General features: G+C 39.9%; 1 protein-coding gene across 1 annotated transcript in view; it reads left to right on the top strand.

Annotated features, from left to right (window-relative positions):
* LOC117080816 (putative fatty acid desaturase 2-like protein FADS2P1) overlaps nt 1–19182 on the top strand; it is a 39848-nt gene extending 20666 nt beyond the window's left edge. The window contains exons 5-12 of the mRNA XM_033206117.1: nt 3647–3772; nt 6818–6878; nt 12646–12722; nt 12918–13015; nt 14020–14116; nt 14858–14937; nt 17067–17192; nt 18566–19182. Coding sequence (XP_033062008.1) covers nt 3647–3772; nt 6818–6878; nt 12646–12722; nt 12918–13015; nt 14020–14116; nt 14858–14937; nt 17067–17192; nt 18566–18617 — 717 coding nt within the window. The 3' untranslated portion in view covers nt 18618–19182. The remainder of the gene's footprint in view (nt 1–3646; nt 3773–6817; nt 6879–12645; nt 12723–12917; nt 13016–14019; nt 14117–14857; nt 14938–17066; nt 17193–18565) is intronic.
* The last annotated feature ends 1460 nt before the right edge of the window (nt 19183–20642 follow it).

The raw sequence follows: 20642 nt of genomic DNA, 5'->3' as shown, positions 1-20642 counted from the left end.
GATCACACCCATAATTCCTTGACCATTATTCTAAGCTTTACCTCTTAAGATCTGCTCTCCATTGTATCATGAATCAAAGCCAGTCTCCCACATTACTGCTCACCACCACAGATCATCATTGGCTAAAAGAGTACAGTCAGCTGGTGGAAGAGAGCAAACGTTGGCTCTCAGGGGACTTAGTTGAAAAGGAGAATATCTCGGCCGGGCGCGGTGGCTCAAGCCTGTAATCCCAGCACTTTGGGAGGCCGAGACGGGCGGATCACAAGGTTAGGAGATCAAGACCATCCTGGCTAACACGGTGAAACTCCGTCTCTACTAAAAAAAAATACAAAAAACTAGCCGGGCGAGGTGGTGGGCGCCTGTAGTCCCAGCTACTTGGGAGGCTGAGGCAGGAGAATGGCATGAACCCGGGAGGCGGAGCTTGCAGTGAGCTGAGATCCGGCCACTGCACTCCAGCCTGGGCGACAGAGCAAGACTCCGGCTCAAAAAAAAAAAAAAAAAAAAGAAAAGGAGACTATCTCATCACATTGTCCTTGTTCAGTTATCTACTACTTCCATTGGATTATATGTTTCCTAAGTGTGGAAACCTCACTTTGTCATGTTTATCTTTATGTTCCAAATGCCTAGCTCAGTAACTATCTGACACCTAGGACATAATTCAAAATAAATAATGAATGTGTGAATAAATACACAATTATAAGAGTAAGTGGCTCATATGCAATTTAAAAAATCTTTTGTCATTTTATTTTATTTTTATTTATAATTGACACATAGTCATTGTATGTATTTATGAGGCACAGTGTGATGTTTCAGTGCATATGTACGTTGTGTAATGATCAAGTCAAGGTTATTAGCATATTCATCACTTTAAACATTTATCATTTCTTTGTTGTAACATTCAATATCCTCTCTTCTAGCTATCTTGAAATATATAATACCTGATTGTTAGCTACAGTGAACCTACTGCAGTGGTTCTCAATCTTTCTGGCACCAGGGACTGGTTTCATGGAAGACAATTTTCCCATGGACCAGTGGGTGGGGGGTGGTTTCAGGACGATTCAAGCACATTACATTTATTGCGCACTTTATTTCTATTATTATTAGATTGTAATAATGAAATAATTATACAATTTACCATAATGTAGAATCAGCAGGAGCCCTGAGCTTGTTTTCCTGCAACTCCTGGGTCCCATCTGGGGTGATGGGAGACAGTGACAGATCATCAGGCATTAGATTCTCATTAGGAGCATGTAACCTAGATCCCTCACACGTGCAGTTTACAACAGGCTTCGTGCTCCTGTGAGAATCTAATGCTGCAGCTGATCTCACAGGAGGCAGAGCTCAGGCTGTAATGAGAATGGCGGGGAGCAGCTGTAAATACAGATGAAGCTTCCCTTGCTTGCCTGCCACTCACCTTCTGCTATGCAGCCCAGTTTCTAACAGGCCACAGACTGGTACCCGTCCATGGCCCGGGGATTGGGGACCCTTGCCCTAATGTGTAAGAGAATGCCAAACTCATTTTTCCTGTCTAGCTGTAACTTTGTACCCATCGTATGCAATTTGATGGAGGAAACACAGAGCACTGATGGGGCCCTAGAAGCAGGGACAGAAATTGTTAAGTATAGTTTGTGACATGTTGAGGCTTGAGCATCATGAACTATCCATATATATATATATATATATATATAAAATATATATCTCACATATATATCACATATATATCATGTATATATTATATTTCATGATACTGAAGCTCAACGTGTCACAAACTGTACTTAACAATTTCTGTCCCCTCCTCTTCTGGGTGGGGAGGAGAGACAGAGATCCATACACACACACACACACACACACACATATATATATACACACACACACACATATATATATATTTGGAAAGTCCCCATTCAGGCATAAGATTCAGGATAGAGACTCAGGCTGGAGGGTTGCAAGAAGGTTAGAGAATGTTAATTGGGAATGAGATGGGGGTTGCTAAGAAACAGCTGCAAAGAAGACTATGGAAACACAATGCTAATGCTTACAGATTTTCAAATAAAGAGCCATCCCCTTCTACTACAGATGTTTGGTGTCCAGACCAGCACGCTCCTACAGAAATACAATGCACCACGTTAAAATGACACTTGCATTTTAAATTTTCCAATAGTCATATTTAAAAGGTAACTTTATTACTCCACATATATTCAAAATAGTATTATTTCAACATGTAATCAATGTAAAAATAATTGATGAAATATTTTACATTCCTTTTTTCATACTGAATCTTCAAAATCCAGTAGGTGTTTTATACTTACGGCTTGTCTTTATTCGGTCGCTTTTCAAGTGCTCAGTTGCTCAATAGCCACATGTGCTAATGGCTATTGCATTGGACAGAGCAGACTAGAACATGCATAGACTGGTTGCTAAGCTATGTCAAATATGCAATAAAAAACTACTACTGCTGCTCATTCTTCTGTAAATGATTAACATAAAGGGGGGAAAACTGAATATCCCAGCATGCCAACATTTTACATAGGTCATCTCATAACTCCCCAGACCACCCACGGAGGTAAATGTGCTTATGTTATTTACCGGAGATAGAACTGAGCCTCAAAGAGGTTGGGTGATTTGCCCAAAACATGCAGCAGTATTTATTTTATTTTTTATTTATTTATTTTTTTGAGATCGAGTCTCGCTCTGTCGCCCAGGCTGGAGTGCGGTGGTCTGATCTAGGCTCACTGCAAGCTCCGCCTCCCGGGTTTACGCCATTCTCCTGCCTCAGCCTCCCGAGTAGCTGGGACTACAGGCGCCCACCACCTCGCCCGGCTAGTTTTTTTGTATTTTTTTTTAGTAGAACGGGGTTTCACCGTGTTAGCCAGGATGGTCTCGATCTCCTGACCTCGTGATCCGCCCGTCTCGGCCTCCCAAAGTACTGGGATTACAGGCTTGAGCCACCGCGCCCGGCCGCAGCAGTATTTATACATCCAGTATATGTAACTAGGTTGACGTGCCTCCAAATTATTTGCTCTATTAAAATTTCAGACTTTCTATGGTAAAAAAAAAAAAAAAAAAAAAATCACAAACAACCTAATCAGAGGTGACTCAAGCTTGGCATCAGCTAACATCTTTTTATTCTCATTGATTTTTGTATGAGAGCATTGAAACCCAGACATGCAAGGACCTGAGCCCAGTCCCCCAAGGAGATCACTTCAGATCCATGATTCTTTGAAACACTCATTGAAGTAAGATACCTGGGGTCGCTCCTTTTTCCCCAGATCTAATTAAAGTCTTGGAGCTAAGTCTTCTTTATACGTAAAATAGAAACAATACTCTCTGCCCCACCTACCTTCAGATTGTTTTTTAATGAAGATCAAATAAGAGAAGGATGGGAAACATTTATTTTCAACCAGCTTTTATGATTTTCATTACCAAGACTTTTAGCCTAAAGTTGTGTTTCTGGATCAGAGATTTATTTCTTTGTAAGCTATGAGTGCCTCTGTCCGATGAGTCATGCTGTGGCTCAGCAGTGGAGGCAAGCTAGAGAAACTCAAATATCTTATTTTGACTATGGGGATGCATGCAGAAAACTCTGAGAGTGAAGGGTATTTCAGGAAAGAATTATTTCAAGTAACAAGCCCTCTCTTCTCCTCAGGGCCTGTCAGCAAACTGGTGGAATTACCGGCACTTTCAACATCACGTAAAGCCGAACATCTACCCCAAAGACCCGGATATTGACATGGGCCCACTTTTTCTGCTTGGAGATTCACAACCTGTCAAGGTACACTTAGAAATCTTGAGCACCAGGGAAATGTTCCTGGAAGTGGTTCCTGGAAAGGCTTACAGCCTTGCCTTGGAAAGATCAAGCCAGAAATTCTGGCTTCACACACAATCTGAGAACATTTCTCCTCCTTTTAGGCTCAAAATATAGATTTGAAATAACTGAATCTGGGGCTGTAAGAATACAAGGGCATTTAGAGTCGTAACCTTTAAGTCTATGACCTTAAAGATCATCCGGTCCAACCTCCCACGGCAGGAAATATGGGAATCCACATTACTCTCTTTGAGCAATCTCAGTGACAGATGGGTCCCTGCCCAGTGCCTGTCATTTTCTCTGAGGCAATACAAGCCAATGTTAGATCGTGGAACCAGATGACTGGGGTTGCAATGACTGTCTGAGGTTTAAACAGGGTGTGGAGAAACATTCACTGAGAGAATATAGGTGAATATATTCAATAAGCACTAGGTCACGTACATTCACCTACCTAGTTATCTCAGCTAATTCTAGCCCAGTTAGAAGAATCAATGCTGTTATATTTCGTTCATGTTCATTTTGGTGCATTTATACATGAACTACAGCCCAAATGTCGTGAAAGAAAGCTAGAGGTCTCACCTCTAATGTGAGCTTCTTAAAAAACAGAAAAAGGAGGGGGAAAGTCATCTCCAGAATTTCTCAGTTAATGATTACTTTTTAAAACTTCAACTTGAAACCATCGTGTAAAGGACAACATCAATTACCAAGATTTTTAGGAGGGAGTCTTTCTTTTTGAAACAGAGTTTTGTTCTGTCGCCCAGGCTGGAGTACAGTGGCGCAATCTCGGCTCACTGCAAGCTCCACCTCCTGAGTTCATGCCATTCTCCTACCTCAGCCTTCCAAGTAACTGGGACTACAGGCGCCCGCCACCACTCCCAGCTAATTTTTTATATTCTTTTTTAGTAGAGGCGAGGTTTCACCGTGTTAGCCAGGATGGTCTTGATCTCCTGACCTCGTGATCCGCCCGCCTCAGCCTCCCAAAGTGAGGAGGGAGTCTTTCTTAAGCAAAGGAGGTATAAGGATAACCAAAGAAAAGTGCCTCCCCTCAAGTGAAGTACCTGAGAGTCAGATACTTGGGAAGAGGTTGCTATCTCCTAGAAAAACTAAGAGTTTTATCAAAATAAAACGGTGTAGCCTCCTCAGTTATTGCCTGTCTGGTCCATTAATCAAAAATTGTGCAACTTTTTGAAAGCAGTTTTTTTCATCTTTGGGAGACTCACCCTTTTCCCTAGCTGAAAGAGAAAACAAGGTCTCTTGCTTTGAAAAAATTCTTGGTGCTGTGATCACAAATCAGTTGCTTTTGACAACGATTCTGCAAACACATTGGACTTCCCTGATGTTTGTGGGTTTCTATGATCATCATTAGAATTGTAAAGTGCTGATTTCTCCAATTGTCCCCTCATATCTCCCCTTCCTCCTAAAGAGCAAGGGAATTTGTCTCAGGGAAGTTAATGAAGCAGCTTGAGTTCAGACATGCCTTCTGTAGAGCTATTTTCAGTACACATGCTACCTCTTCACAAATAATAGATGTTACCTCTCCAAGTTCTCAAGCTGCTCCTGGGATATCCCTAAAACCTTAGAGTTCTATGTAATATAATTTCAAAGCTACTGCACAAGACATTATTTAAAATTATTTATTTAAACTCTAAAATTCAGTAGTTTCACATCAAAAACATTTCTAATCAGCCCTGGGCTTTTTCTTTCTTCCTTCTTTACTGTCTGCCTTTCTAATACTTTATTCAAATGTTAAGTGTCTTCAGCAAGCATTTATTAATTCTTCTATGTCCTGTGCTTATATCCTGGAGGACAGAATCCTCCTTTTGATACTCAAAATCTGTCCATTATGGTTTGTTCACTCCCACACACTTCCAACTAGTCCCTTTACCATGTTTCCTGCTACTAAAATGTTTAAAGGTTTCGGAATAACTGCAAATAGCTATTATTACCTTATCACTATGCTATTTCTTGTAATTTTTGACAATAAGAGAAAGAAGGACCAACTACACAATCCAAATACAAGAAATCTATACATAGGAGGAAAGATATCAAAGGAAAGGAGAAAGCAAGAGTCAAACACTGCCCAGAGTTTTAACTGAATGAGGCAAAAATACAGAGTGAGTGTGAATTATCATTCATTCATTAATTCCTTCCATAAACATTTATTGAGTGTCTGCTAGATACTAGAGATATAACCATTACTTCTATCCTCCTTTCAAAGCATTTGCTGCCTTTGTGCCCTGAATATATGCCAGATTAACTAAGGAGACTCCTAGAAAATGAATCAAATTCTCAGTAGTGAATGTAATATTATAATTATATTATTATATAGTAATTATATAATGTATAATAAATATTATATGTACTATCATCATGGGCTAAAATAATAAATGATAGTGTGATTTCCATGATGAGAACATAAAAGAAGAAAGATGAGACAGACAGGAGGGGCCATGACTATATATTTTATCATATTACCATTTAGTATCTTTTGGATGAATGAATTTAAAAGAAAATTCTTGACTGTGATGAATGAATCACACATCTGTTGGATGAATGAATGAATATGGAGCAGAATCCTAAATGCCATAGTTGAAGAAGCACAAGAAAAACTCAGAAATGTCCCATTTCAGTGACCATTCCACCTCACATAAAGAGAAAAAAAATTCAAAATGATTCCCACAGGAACAAAAAAATGATACAATTCCTACAGTCCAATGGAATATTCCATTTGTGATAGAATTACCCACATATAATTAAGGCAAGACGACACCACAGTATTTCTTCCTCCCATCCTGGTTCTGGTTCTTCTAGTGCCTCAGACTTGAAAGCTAATGAACACTGATCAGATGGCTCTTTCCATAAAGATTTTAGACACACACACACACACACAAGCATGTGCACATACACACATACACACATACACACACACACACACACACATACACATGCATCCTTGAGCGTGATGACCAGAAGTATGGTCTCTTATTTTTGTTTTATTCTCTCTCCATTCAGTATGGCAAGAAGAAAATCAAATACATCAACTATGAAAAGCAGCACCTGTACTTCTACATGGGTGAGTCTCCCAGAGCCACATTCCTTATATCCCATTTCCCTGAAGCAAGTACTTGTCAAGGCAGAAGTCACAATTGGAATGCTCTCACAGAGACCAGCCCACGTCCTATTGCTATTGAGCAAAGCAGCATGTCTTATTTCAGACTCCCTGGGGTGGAAATCTGCAAAGGGAGATGGAAGAGTAAACAGCCTTTTTAAACAGCACCTCATCACTCTTGAGAGTTGGATGGGGAAGGAGGGAGAAACCCAATGAGGGAGGGAAGGCAGGCTGCCTGTCAAGGAACCTGCATCTAGGACTGTCATTCTGGAAAGACCAAACATCTATCAAGAGAAGAGAATACCGGTGTTTGGGTAGGGAGGAAGTAGAGATGGGGAATACGTCTGAAGCACTGACAGTGTGACACCAGCAATGGAGAGGCCGGGGAACAAAGGGCACCTGCAGTGCTCTTGTGTGGAAGAAAGCTGTCTGCTCCCATGACCTGCATATCGCTGTGGGAAGGCATGAGACATATATATCTGAGTGTGGGCATGTGGGTCAAGTTTGAAGGAAAATACAAGTAGCTGCATAAATCTGATACCAGTAAAAGAACATCATAAGCAAAGACTGCTCTTAACCAATATCAAACTCATAGCAGCTCACAAAAAAAGTTTTCAAGAAACCCCCAAATCTGCCCAACTAAAACATGTATCCGGGGAATAAACCAAAATCAGGGAAAGAACCAAACATTTCCTGTAGTCCAGTTGTTCTCAGCCAGAGCAATTTTGCCTCCCAGGGGCAATGTCAAAGGACATTTTTTTGGTTATCACAACAGAGGAGGAGGGAAGGTATTGGCAGTCAGTGGATAGAAACCAGGGATGCTGCTAAACATTCTGCGATGCAAAGGAAGCCCCTCATAAAAATAATCATCTCACCCAAATTGTCAGCAGTGCTGGGCTTGAGAAACATAGTTGCGATGATCTGATTTGCCCACGTGTAGGCCACAAATGGCCACCCCTATTACGCCAGAGGAAGATAGCAGGGGGCAAATTTTTTGAAGTGTGAGATCAACCATCACTGCTGGATCCTCTACAGTGGGAATTCAGCCTTCCCCATCCTGCACTCGTCACCTGCCCCACTGCTCTTGCAAAACCTAAAAGAGGAATGAGGACATTTGTGCCCCATTTTTAAAAGGTAGCTGATTCCCAGCCTGACTAGATGTGTGTCTGCAAAAGAAAACCCTGCTGGATTTTCTTCTCTGAACTCTCCTGAGAAACATGTGTTTACCTCCCCTGTCTGAAGTGGGACAATATGCCCTTACCTTATGAGAAATGAGGGAATGGTGTTAATTCACTGCAAAATGCCCACTTCACAAACCACACTACCACCACCAAGAGCTGCTTTATTGTGGCCTTTCCTGGCAAATGCTAGCTTAACATCTCGGGTACAAATGAGTCGTACTCAAACTGTCAAAAAGAAACAAAACCAGACAGTTGTGAAAGGCAGCAAGACAAATCATATTCAGGCTATCACACTAGGGGAGAGAGACTTCACCATAAACCGAGCTTAATTCTCCTGACGCAAAAGTGAGAGAGAGGCTTTTTAAATGCTGGAGCATGCTAAAGGAAAAGTACTGAAAGACACTGGGAGATGGGGTGGGGGTGGAGGAGTTGGTTGGTAAGATTTGTCCAGGCTGTCTGTGTCTGCTAACTGGTACTTATCAAAGTTAGGTTCCTATCCTCCCAAACAGACTGACAGATAAGAGCCCCATCCTTCTTGATGACTACATTTCAAAAGGATTGTTACCAGGCCCTTGAGAAATACATTTCTGGAGTGTAGAAGCTATATCTCAAAGGAAGGCACAAAGGATTTACAATTGTCAGTGTCCTAAAGTAAATGCTCTAAGAAAAAGGGGTGTCAGATGCCTGTGGTCAGACACTAGCCAGAATAAACAGTAAATTATTTTGGCAGCCCTGAGCTTTCTCAAGTAAAAACTTCCAGGATGCTGGGATTATCCCAGAGAGATGGCCTTGAGCTTTGAGAAACTATACTAGTGTTTGTTCAAGTTTCTTAGTGTGGAGAGTGGATGAAATCATTTGTGCTGAGAGTCTGCAATTCTCGTAGGCCAAGGATGAGGCCTAGTTGAGAAGAGGGCTCAAAGGATCCTAACTAAAGTTTGACCAGGGAGACAGCCTTTGTCAAAAGCCAGAGGATCTCCTTAAGGATCCTCTGTGCCTGGGAAGCCTCAATGATGCTGGGGGAAAGGCAGGTAAATAACTCTCACCAGGAAATGAGTATACCTTCTTTATCTCTGACACCTCAACACACTGTAATGGGGCTAAATCCCAAAGATCCAGGGAGACTGAAGGACTCCAAGGACCTTGAAAAAACTTGAAAGCTGGTAGCAGAAGCTGTTCAGGGATGCCTTCATCAAAAATGACTCAAATCTCCCAAGCTTTCCTAGCTTCTTTGAGGCAGCTTGAACCTGGAGCTACTGATCTAATTCTTAGCCCTGTCTTTTAGATTTGAAATGCCCATTGCAGTCCAGGATGAGGCTGTGGATCTCCATTTGGATCTTTCCTTGGGGCCAGCATTCCAGGAATGCTGCATTAAGGAGATAGACTCCTGCCACTTGCATTGGGGTCACATTTTTAAGTTAAATACATTTACTGGATTTATTAAATAAATTTATTAAGTACATTATAAAAATACAATACAGTAATCACAAAACAGATGCTGGATCATCCTAATACCAAAAACAGGGAGAGACAGAACAACAAAATGAGATTTTAGGCCAGTACCCCTGATGAACATCAATGCAAAAATCCTTACTAAAATACTAGCAAACCAAATCCAGCAGCACATCAAAAAGCTTATTCACCACAATTAAGTTGGAATTCAAGGCTGGTTCAACATACACAAATAAATCAATGTAATCCATCACATAAGCAGAACCAATGACAAAAACCACATGACTGTCTCAATAGATGCAGAAAAGGTCTTGAATAAAATTCAACACCCCTTTATGCTAAAAAAAACTCTCAATAATCTAAGTATTGATGGAAAGTATCTCAAAATAATAAGAGATATTAATGACAAACACACAGCCAATATCATACTGAATGGGCAAAAGCTGGAAGCATTCCCTTTGAAAACTGGCACAAGACAACCTCTCTCACCACTCCTATTCAACATAGTATTGGAAGTTCTGGCCAGGGCATTCAAGCAAGAGAAAGAAATAAAGGGTATTCAAATAGGAAGAGAGGAAGTCAAATTGTCTCTGTTTGCAGATGACATGATTGTATATTTAGAAAACCGCATCATCTCAGCCCAAAATCTCCTTACACTGATAAACAACTTCAGCAAAGTCTCAGGATAAAAAATCAATATACAAAAACCACAAGCATTCCTACACACCAATAACAGAAAGCCAAATCATGAGTGAACTCTCATTCACAATTGCTACAAAGATAAGAAAATACCTAGGAATACAACTTACAAGGAACATGAAGGATCATTTCAAGTAGAACTACAAAGCACTGCTCAAGGAAATAAAGGAGGACACAAACAAATGTAAAAATATACCATGCTCAAGAATAGGAAGAATCAATATCGTGAAAATGGCCATATTGCCCAAAGTAATGTGTAGATTCAATGCTATCCCCATCAAGGTACCATTGACTTTCTTCACAGAATTAGAAAAAACTACTTTAAATTCCATATGGAACCAAAAAAAAGCCCATATAGCCAAGACAATCCTAAGCAAAAAGAACAAAACTGAAGGCATCATGCTACCTGACTTCAAACTATACTACAAGTATACCAAACTATACTACAGTAACCAAAACAGCATGGTACTGGTACCAAAACAGATATATACACCAATGGAACAGAACAGAGGCCTCAGAAATAATGCCACACATCTACAACCTTCTGATCTTTGACAAACCTGACAAAAACAAGCAGTGGGGAGAGGATTCCCTATTTGATAAATGGTGTTGGGAAAACTGACTAGCCATATGCAGAAAACTGAAACTAGACCCCTTCCTTACACCTTATACAAAAATTAACTCAAGATGGATTAAAGACTTAAACATAAGACCTAAAACCGTAAATACCCTAGAAGAAAACCTAGGCAAAACAATTGAGGACATAGGCAGGGGCAAAGACTTCATGAATAAAACATCAAAAGCTATGGCAACAAAAGCCAAAATAGACAAATGGGATCTAATTAAACTAAAGAGCATCTGCAGAGCAAAAGAAACTATCATCAGAGTGAACAGGCAACCTACAGAATGGAAGAAAATTTATTTAATCTAGCCATCTGACAAGGGGCTAATATCCAGAATCTGTAAGGAACTTAAACAAATTTACCAGAAAAAAACAAGCAACCCCATCAAAAAGTGGGCAAAGGATATGAACAGACACTTCTCAAAAGAAGACATTTATGCGGCCAACAAACATATGAAAAAAAGCTTATAATCACTGGTCATTAGAGAAATGCAAATGAAAACCACAATATGATACCATCTCATGCCAGTTAGAATGGCAATCATTAAAAAGGCAGGAAACAACAGATGCTGGAGAGGATGTGGAGAAACAGAAATGCTTTTATACTGTTGGTGGGAGTGTAAATTAGCTCAATCATTGTGGAAAACAGTGTGGTGATTCCTCAAGGATGTAGAACCAGAAATACCATTTGACCCAGCAATCCCATTACTGGGTATATACCCAAAGGATTATAAATCATTCTACTATAAAGACACATGCACACGTATGTTTATTGCAGCACTATTCACAATAGCAAAGACTTGGAATCAACCCAAATGCCCATTAATGTTACACTGAATAAAGAAAATGTGGCACATATATACCATGGAAAGCTATGCAGTCATAAAAAAGGATGAGTTCATGTCCTTTGCAGGGACATGGATGAAGCTGGAAATCATCATTCTCAGCAAACTAACACAGGAACAGAAAACCAAACACCGCATGTTCTCACTCATAAGTGGGAGTTAAACAATGAGAACACACGGACACAGGAAGGGGAACATCACACACCAGGAGCTGTTGGTGGGTTGGGGGTTAGGGGAGGGATAACATTAGGAGAACAACCTAACGTAGATGATGGGTTGATGGGTGCAGCAAACCACCAAGGCACGTGTATACCTATGTAACAAACCTGCACGTTCTGCACATGTATTCCAGAACTTAAAGTATAATAAAAAAAAAAAAAAAAGATGCTGGAAAATATTTAGAGAAATGGGAAGATGGTCAGGATATGCTTTATTTTTAAATGTAGTGTACCAAACAGTACTACAGGTCGCATAATAGCAATTTTTAGAACATATATTAATATATCTATATTCAAAATGTTTATAGTAATATCTGGGTAGTAAGATTACAGGTGATTTTCCTCTTTTTACTTTTATTTTAGTTTCAAGGGTACATGTGCAGGTTTGTTATTATACAGATAAATTGTGTGTCTCGGGAGGCATCACTACTCACAATAGCTAAGACACAGAATCAGCCTAAATGCACATCAATGGTAGACTGCTTAGATAAAATGTGGTACGTATACACCATGGAATACTACACATCCATTCAAAAGCATAAGATAATGTCCTTTGCAGCAATATGGATGGAGATGGACGCCATTATCCTAGGTGAACTAACGCAGGAACAGAAAACCCAACACTGCATGTTCTCACTTCTAAGTGGGAGCTAAACATTAAATACACATGAACACATTCTGTTTATTTATTCAGCATCATTTTTTGTTCTATTTCAGTTGGGCTCCCACTCCTCATGCCAGTATATTTCAACCTGCAATCCATGCAAGTGATGTACCTTCGAAGATACTGGGTGGTGAGTAATGTGGCTCATTCTCTGAAACTAGACCAAGTAGAAGAGGGAAAATAAAAATGCTGTGTCCCCTCCAGATATAGTTTCCTTGAGTAACAGGGCATAAGATTTAGCCAGAACGTGAAGGGACTCCAAGCCAATGAAGCAGAAATGAAACCATGTTCAGGGTGTATAACTTTCAAGTGCTTTTCTCTGCAGGACATCGCCTGGGTTAGCAGCTTTTACATCCGATATTTCATCACATTTGGCCCATACTATGGAATCTTTGGGACCGTGTTGCTCATATATTTGGTCAAGTAAGAATATTATTTTATTCCAGTAATCCAAATGATCCTCGTCAGATCCTTCCCCATCAGAGCTATTTGTCATTAGTTTTAAGACAGATTAGATTATGACATCATGCCCCATTTCTTGCAGCTGAGGTGTTTTTAAGCAAATGTGAAAAAAAATAGTTGAAATAGTTGAATAAGATGAGCCCTTTGCAATAAAAATTTGCCCAATCTCCATTTTTTACCCACGTCCTGGATTCTTAAATGAAGCATTTCAATTGAATCCTAAATCCTTAAAACTGTAATCTAGGTAGACATAATAATCCCTACCAAAGAATGACAGGGAAGGAATTTTTTTTTAAGTTACTTTATAACTAGAGGTGTTCCCAATGCATTTTTGCTTGAAGAGTCCTCTCCAATTTTCCAATGTAATCCTCCCTCATTCTGTTGTCACATTATTCTAAGTCCTAAATAATTATAAGAATAATGGTAGCTACTATGCATCCGGCACTTTGTTAAAGGCTTCACATGCTTTATCTTATTTGATGTAATCCTCACACAACTCTGCAGTGTAGATAGTATCATGCTCATTTTTCTGCTAAAGGAACTGAAGTTCAAGGAGATTAAATCATATGCCCAAGGGCATGTAAGAGCAAGTAAGAGCCAAGGCCAGTGCCAAAACAGAACTTGAATCTAGCTCTTATCTGAGGACAAAGCCCAGGCTGTCAACCAGTTTGCATGTGCCCTTAAATTTCCCTAGTGGTTTTGATCTTTGCACTAGAGCTACAGAAAACTTTAGAGGCTCTGCTCCCGTACATTTGGCAGTCATGTGGCTGAATGCTTAGTGTGTCATCTCTTGATATAAAGGTCTTTCAGAGAAGAAAAAGAAAGATCGCCATTTTACTGGAACCTTTGAGTCTCTTTCATTTCCTCCAATGCTCAACCAGCTCTACCAGGGCTTATGCAAGCCCAGTGCTTGCTACTGAAACACCCTAAACAGTCATCACTTCCTCCTTTTACTCCTCCAAAAGGTTTCTTGAAAGTCCTTGGATTGCATATGTTACCCAGATGAGCCACATACCAATGAGAATGAGCACAGAGGAGAACCGAGACTGGCTCAGCACTCAGGTAATGATGGACTTCCTCAGGGAGAATCTTTCAAACCACACCGATTTAGAACCCGGTCCCTCCCTTGACACGCGGGGATTATGGTGATTACAATTCAAGATGAGATTTGAGTGCGGACACAGGCAAACTGTATCAATGGACAATTTGATGGGAAGAGGGCTAGGAAATGGGTGCTAGTTGACTGGTTGGGGAAGAAATTATAGGGGTGTGGAAAATGTTCCCAGTCCACCTTTGGGTGGGGCCACAGAACCCATCAAGTCATGAATCATGCATGGGTCCAAGTGGGGACAGTCTGAAAAACATCTCAAAAAATTAATCTTAGGTTCTATAATAGTGATGTTATCTACAAGCACAATTGGGAAAGTCACAAATCCTGTCACCTCTGGCCGCATGACTCCTGAGCAGTAAAGAATTGTAGAAACTATGCCTCCATCTTAGCAGAATTCATGCCCCTCTCACAATCCTGACGTTATGGCCTTTTATTAGTTATACAAAAGCAGTTTAGTTTTGGGAAGGGCTACTATCATCCTTGCTTTAAGGTTAAACTACAAAATAAGTTCCTCCCAAATTAGCTTAGCTTATACCCAGGAATTACAAAGGACATCTTGGAGATCAGAAGCAAGATGTAGTCAACTATGTCAGATTTATCTTACTGTCATAATTTTGCAAAGGTGGTCTCAAATATTTTCTTTGTTTGATACTTGGGCTCATTTATAACTAATATAAGCTTTTTCTTTGCAGGTCTTGGCCACCTGTAATATTGAACAGTCCTTTTTCAATGACTGGTTCACTGGGCACCTGAACTTCCAAATTGAGCACCAGTGAGTAACAAGAATAGTCCTTAGTAGGGCAAGTGCAGTCACTTATAACATCCCCAAATACAATCCAGATCAGGCCCTAGGCTCAAGGTCTCAGAGAACCAGCATTTTCTACAGGCTGCTATCTTTCTATTAGCAATGATGGGGAAGAAAGGATGGAAGGAAGGAAGGAAGGAAGGGGAGAAAGAGAGAGAAAGAAAGAACAAGAAACAGAGAGAGAAAGGAAGGAAGGAAGGAAGAAAGAAAGGAAGGAAAGAAAGGAAGAAAGAAAGAAAGGAAGAAAGAAAGAAGAAGAAAGAAGAAAGAAAGAAAGGAAGGAAGGAAGAAGAAGGAAGGAAGGAAGGAGGAAGGAAGGAAGAAGGAAGGAAGGAAGGAAGGAAGAAGGAAGGAAGAAGAAAGAAAGAAAAGAAAGAAAGAAAGAAAGAAAGAAAGAAAGAAAAGGAAAGAGAGAGAAAGAAAGAAAGAAAGAAAGATAGATAGATTGTGAGTAAATAGAGTGAAATCTTGGAAAAGTGCCAGTGATTCCATTTTCAGATACCTGCAGGCTTGAGAAGTGGGTAACCAAGTTGTGTTGAAATTTAATTTAAATATCTATCTCTTTAGATCTGAAGTTACAAAATAATCAATGATAAAACCCATTCCCTGACGCAATATTCAAATGGTATTGGCAATACTTTGCCAATGAATCAGTTAGGTGGCCATAAAATAAAGAGAAAATGGTAACACTTGGAGAGTCGATCTCCAGAATATTCAAGGGAGAGACTGTCCACATCCTCTTTACCTAAGCCATATTTTGGATAGTCAGAGAAGGAAAGAGCTCTTACACCTGCTCATTTAATTTTCTCATCCTTTCCTTCGTGTTAGTTCTTAAAAGTCTCAGCAAAACAAGGAAGGACTATTATTCACATTTTATCAAAGATGAAGTTAAAACCCAGGAAAGTCACCTGGGTGCTTAGTGGAAAATCTTAAATAAAAATCCATATCTCCTCACTCCTTATTCCTATCCCAGGACTTTTTCCTATATGCCATGACTAGAACCTATTGAATATTCATCTATTCATGGGATAGGAGTTAGATGGTGTTTGGGAACCTCCGCCTAGTCTCTTTGCTAAAACATAACAAGAGTCACCTTTACTCCAGTTCCCAATAAGTTCCTCATCTTCATCTGAGACCACCTCAGCCTGGACTTTATTGTCCATATCATCAGCAGCATTTTGGGCAAAGCCATTCAATAAGTCTCTAGGAAGTTCCAAACTTTCCCACATTTTCCTGTCTTATTCTGAGCCATCCAAACCATTCCAACCTCTGCCTGTTACCCAGTTCCAAAGCCATTTCCACATTTTGAGGTATCTTTTCAGCAACATCCCACTTCCGGTTCCAATTTACTATATTAGTCTGTTTTCACACTGCTGATAAAGTCATACCCGAGACTGGGAAGAAAATGACATTTAATTGAAATTACAGTTCCAAATGGCTCGGGAGGATTCAGAATCATGGCGGGAGGCAAAAGGCACTTCTTACATGGCAGTGGCAAGAGAAAATGAGGGAGAAGCAGGATAAAATGAGGAAGAAGAAAAGCAGAAACCCCTGATAAACCCATCATATCTCATGAGACTTATTCACTATCATGAGAATAGCAGGGGAAAGACTGGTCCCCATGACTCAATTATCTTCCCCTGGGTCTCTCCCACAACACATGGGAATATGGGAGATACAATTCAAGTTGAGATTTGGGTGGAGGTACAGTCAAACCATATCAGATGGATAGAGAGAAAGAGAGAGACAAACACAGAGATGGAGATGGGGGACAGGGGTATCTTCAGCTCCCCTAGGTAATTCAAAGTGATAGACAATCCATACCTTCATTTGACATGGCAAAATAGAAACACATTCGATGAAGATAACATTTACTCTGTTGGCATTTCCCAAACATTCACCACCCACTTGGCTTGCAGAGGTGTTAAGAGATAAGGATATTTTGGCAGGAGGTTTTTAACTTCCCAGAACAGCAGTATTGTGCAAGGTCAAGGTTGGGTCTGCATTGCTGATATAGTTTTATTTGGTAATAGAAGGAAGAAAACTCAGAGTTTTTCTTTAGGTCTAAATTTTGTATCTCTTGTATCTTTCTCCAGTCTGTTCCCCACAATGCCACGCCATAATTATCACAAAGTGGCGCCTCTGGTGAGGTCACTGTGTGCCAAGCATGGATTGCAGTATGTGAATAAACCCATGTTGAGGGCGTTTGGAGATATTGTCAGGTAATAACACAATTTCTCTTGGCTCACAGCTCTCATCTGTCTTTACTGCCACTCCCCAGACTATTCAGTGGCTTATGAATCATTCATTTAACAACCATTTATTAAGGGTCACCTGTGTGCTCAGCGTGGCTACACGGCACCACAGGGAACCGTATCAACAACAACAAAATAATGATAATACTGACCTTTTACGTATAGGTACAGCTTAGTGAAAATGTTTTACTGTCCTACTAAATTTCAAATTTCTTTAAATCAAGGCTGTATATTATTTGTCTTTCTATCCCCCACAGAGCTTCCTACATGTGTTAGAATTTAAGTAGTGGGAGGAACTGTCAGATCATCTGGTCCAGTGTTGCAAATTTAGAAGCCTGCAGGGTCCAGTGGGGTATAAATGTGCAGCTCAGGCTGGGGTGATTAATTAAGAGTAGTGAGGCATGCAGAAACTGAAAATCCATACTTATCCTTAGGCATTCACATACAATTTCCTAAAGAATGTTGTGCTGGTTAAATTAGCAACCAGAAATCTGGGTTTAATAACTTTCTCTTTAGTTTAGGATTGAAAAAAAAAAATCTTAAATGAGGCCAACAAGGCCAGGCCTGATCTGATCTGATCCCTGACCAGTGCTCCAGCTTCAGACTCTCCACCACACTCCTCCTCTTTCTCTGTCCTCCAGATAATTTCCTCCAGAAATTAGTGCAATTGGCCTACCTTAAGTTACCGTAAAACTCCCTTCCCTAGTTGTCTTATCCTTTTGCCACTTTCTCTTCTGCCTGGAATGTTCCTCTAAACCTCCACCTCCCTTGACATCATCTTGTCAATTGCCATTCTTTCTCCAAGGCTCAATTCAAATGCCTTTTCCTCATGTCTATCTCCTCTGACCCCAAAACTGAATTAGTCGCCTGCTCTTGCAGCACCTGGTTCTCTTCATTTGTGAAGTTTATCACAAATGTATTCAAATAACATATTGGGTAATAAATTATTTAATATGTGTCTCCCAAGCTAGACCAGGAATTTCATGTGGACAGGACTCACATCTACCCTACTCATTGCTGTACCACCAGAGCCTAGAAAAATGTCCTCCGTATTATAAAATAGGGTTGATAGGTAAATATAGGATGGGTGGATTTACAGGTATATAGGCTCAGAAAAGAATAAAATGAAAGAAAATCTCAATGTTCTCCATAAAGGAAAGGTGAATTCACCTGCTAAAAACAATTCGGTCAACAGAATTGGTCAACAGAGGATGACATTTATCAGAAATAGCTGGAAATGACAACATTGTTCTGAACCAGGCAGAGGAGCAAATTCCATGTAAGAGCTTTCTTAACATTACAGTCTCACCTCCTGATGATCTTGTTTATTCCTTCCACAGAGCCTTGAAGAAATCTGCAGCCCTCTGGGTGGATGCCTACTATGAAACATGATGCCAAATGTCGGCCTTCATACACATGTAATTGCATCTCTAATGAGGGTTGGTGCATGTGCAGAAGCTTATCCCTGCTTAACTGGGAATTAGTTATCACCATTGGTATACCTGACTGTGCTGTTCTAGGAATATGGATCCCAAGCACATGTGATAACTCCTTCCCTAAAAGTCTTCTTTGCAAGTAACATCTTAGGAAACACAAGATGACATTGACCAGGGTTATAAAAGGGAAATAGAGCCCAAAATTTGTGTTTTTTCACTAGAACCTTAAACTCAGTCCTCCCAATAGACCTTAGTCAGATCATCTCAGTCAAGGGTCAGAAGTACAAGAACCAGGCAAAAGTTTTATGGATGAAGTGGACAAAGGGAGAAGTTGGCCAAAAGAAAGCCATCTAACAGGGTACTTTGGAAATTAGTGCAATTGCTCTTAAAAAAGAATCATAGGTGTAAGAAGTTCCTCTTGAAGCACAAACGTTTTTTACTTATTTCTTTTCATATGTGTGAACTTCTTTTTCTTTAAAAACTGAATATAATTAACATTAAAATTTCTTCAAATATTTCAATATTGACTTCAGATCTTCATTATTGTAACTGCATATGTGTCATTAATGTATATACACATTTTCTTTCCAAGTGGAAAAATTAAAATGTCTATGACATATCTTAAAAGAACTTCATACATCTAGTCCTAATAGCAACAGATCAAGCAGGTTAATGTTCTGTATTTAAATATGTGTTGTGTTTCACTAAAGAATAGACTGTGTTTTAAGTATAAGATTTTGTTGCCTACTCCCTACCCACCATGCAGAACTACTGTACCTTGTAATTGAGTTACCCTGATGAAAGAAAGAGTTTTGTTTTCTCTAATGGAAACTCCAGGCATTGACAAGACAGTTTTCAAGTTTGACACCAAAGTAAGCATATCTTAGAACAAGAGGTCTTTCTCTCTCACAAGAGAGGATTTTAGTGCTAGAAGGATAAGTGGACACTCTTAGTAACATACTGATCTCTAGTGTCTAAACTTTTATTAAAGGCTACCTTAGCTGCAGAAAGCACAATAGTGCAAGCTTGCTTCCCCAGCTCCAAGCAAGTCGGTGCTACTGGATTATCTGTTGCCTGAAATTCTACCAGTATACATTCATTCCCTTACTCCAAGCTCTGCAAAATACTCTTTTAGCTTTGTTTGTTTCTCAATTAAACCCCTACTAGAAAATAACACATTAAATCACTCATACCTCCTGGGGACTTAGCCACACATGTCAAAGTTAGGAAAACAAAAACTGGTTGTCTGGGAGGAAGAGGCATTATTAAAATGATAATGGCTAATATCAAATAGGAAAGTTGGGGAGGAGATGAAAAGAATAAAAAGCTATTTTGACTTCATGGCTCTTCATAATAGGAAGGCAAGTGCCCATATTCCTCCTGCTGGTGGATTTCAGATGATTTCTCCTGCCTCAGTTCAGGGTTACAAGTGGGAGTGGGCTCAATGGTTGGTTTTTTCTGTCTCCCCTGGTCCAAACCAGAGACTCTCAAGCACTGCTTGTTCTCCTGATTACTTAGAAATAGCAACCTGACTCTCCTCGGGCAAATTTACTATCTCAAACTTGTTCCCCACTCAGAGTTAAAAATAGCCCACTTTGTAAATCTCCAAACAGACTTGATTACTGTGTAATCTGAAGAAAGTTGGGATATTTAGACAGATTATATAAGGAAACATGAAATCAAAAAAGGTGCTTGGGTCAGGCTCACATCTGTAATCTCAACATTTGGGAGGCTAAGGCAGGAGGATCTCTTGAGTCCAGATGTTCAATACCAGCCTGGGCAACATAGAGAATTTTTGAGCAACTAGAGTTTTGTTTTTATTTTTTTTATTATTTTTTAGAGATTCTGTCTCTTAAGTAAGTAAGTAAATAAATAAATAAATAAAATTCAAAATTCCAAAAAAGTGCTAGACCATCCGATTCTGGGCTCTTCTTTGCTGGGAGGTTTTTGATTACTGCTTTACTCTCCATAATCATTATTG

Source organism: Trachypithecus francoisi, unplaced genomic scaffold (genome assembly GCF_009764315.1).
Source record: "Trachypithecus francoisi isolate TF-2019V2 unplaced genomic scaffold, Tfra_2.0 Lachesis_group8, whole genome shotgun sequence".
Lineage (NCBI taxonomy): Eukaryota > Metazoa > Chordata > Mammalia > Primates > Cercopithecidae > Trachypithecus > Trachypithecus francoisi.
The sequence above is the reverse complement of the archived record's forward strand: the minus strand, read 5'-3'. Positions and strand labels throughout refer to the sequence as shown.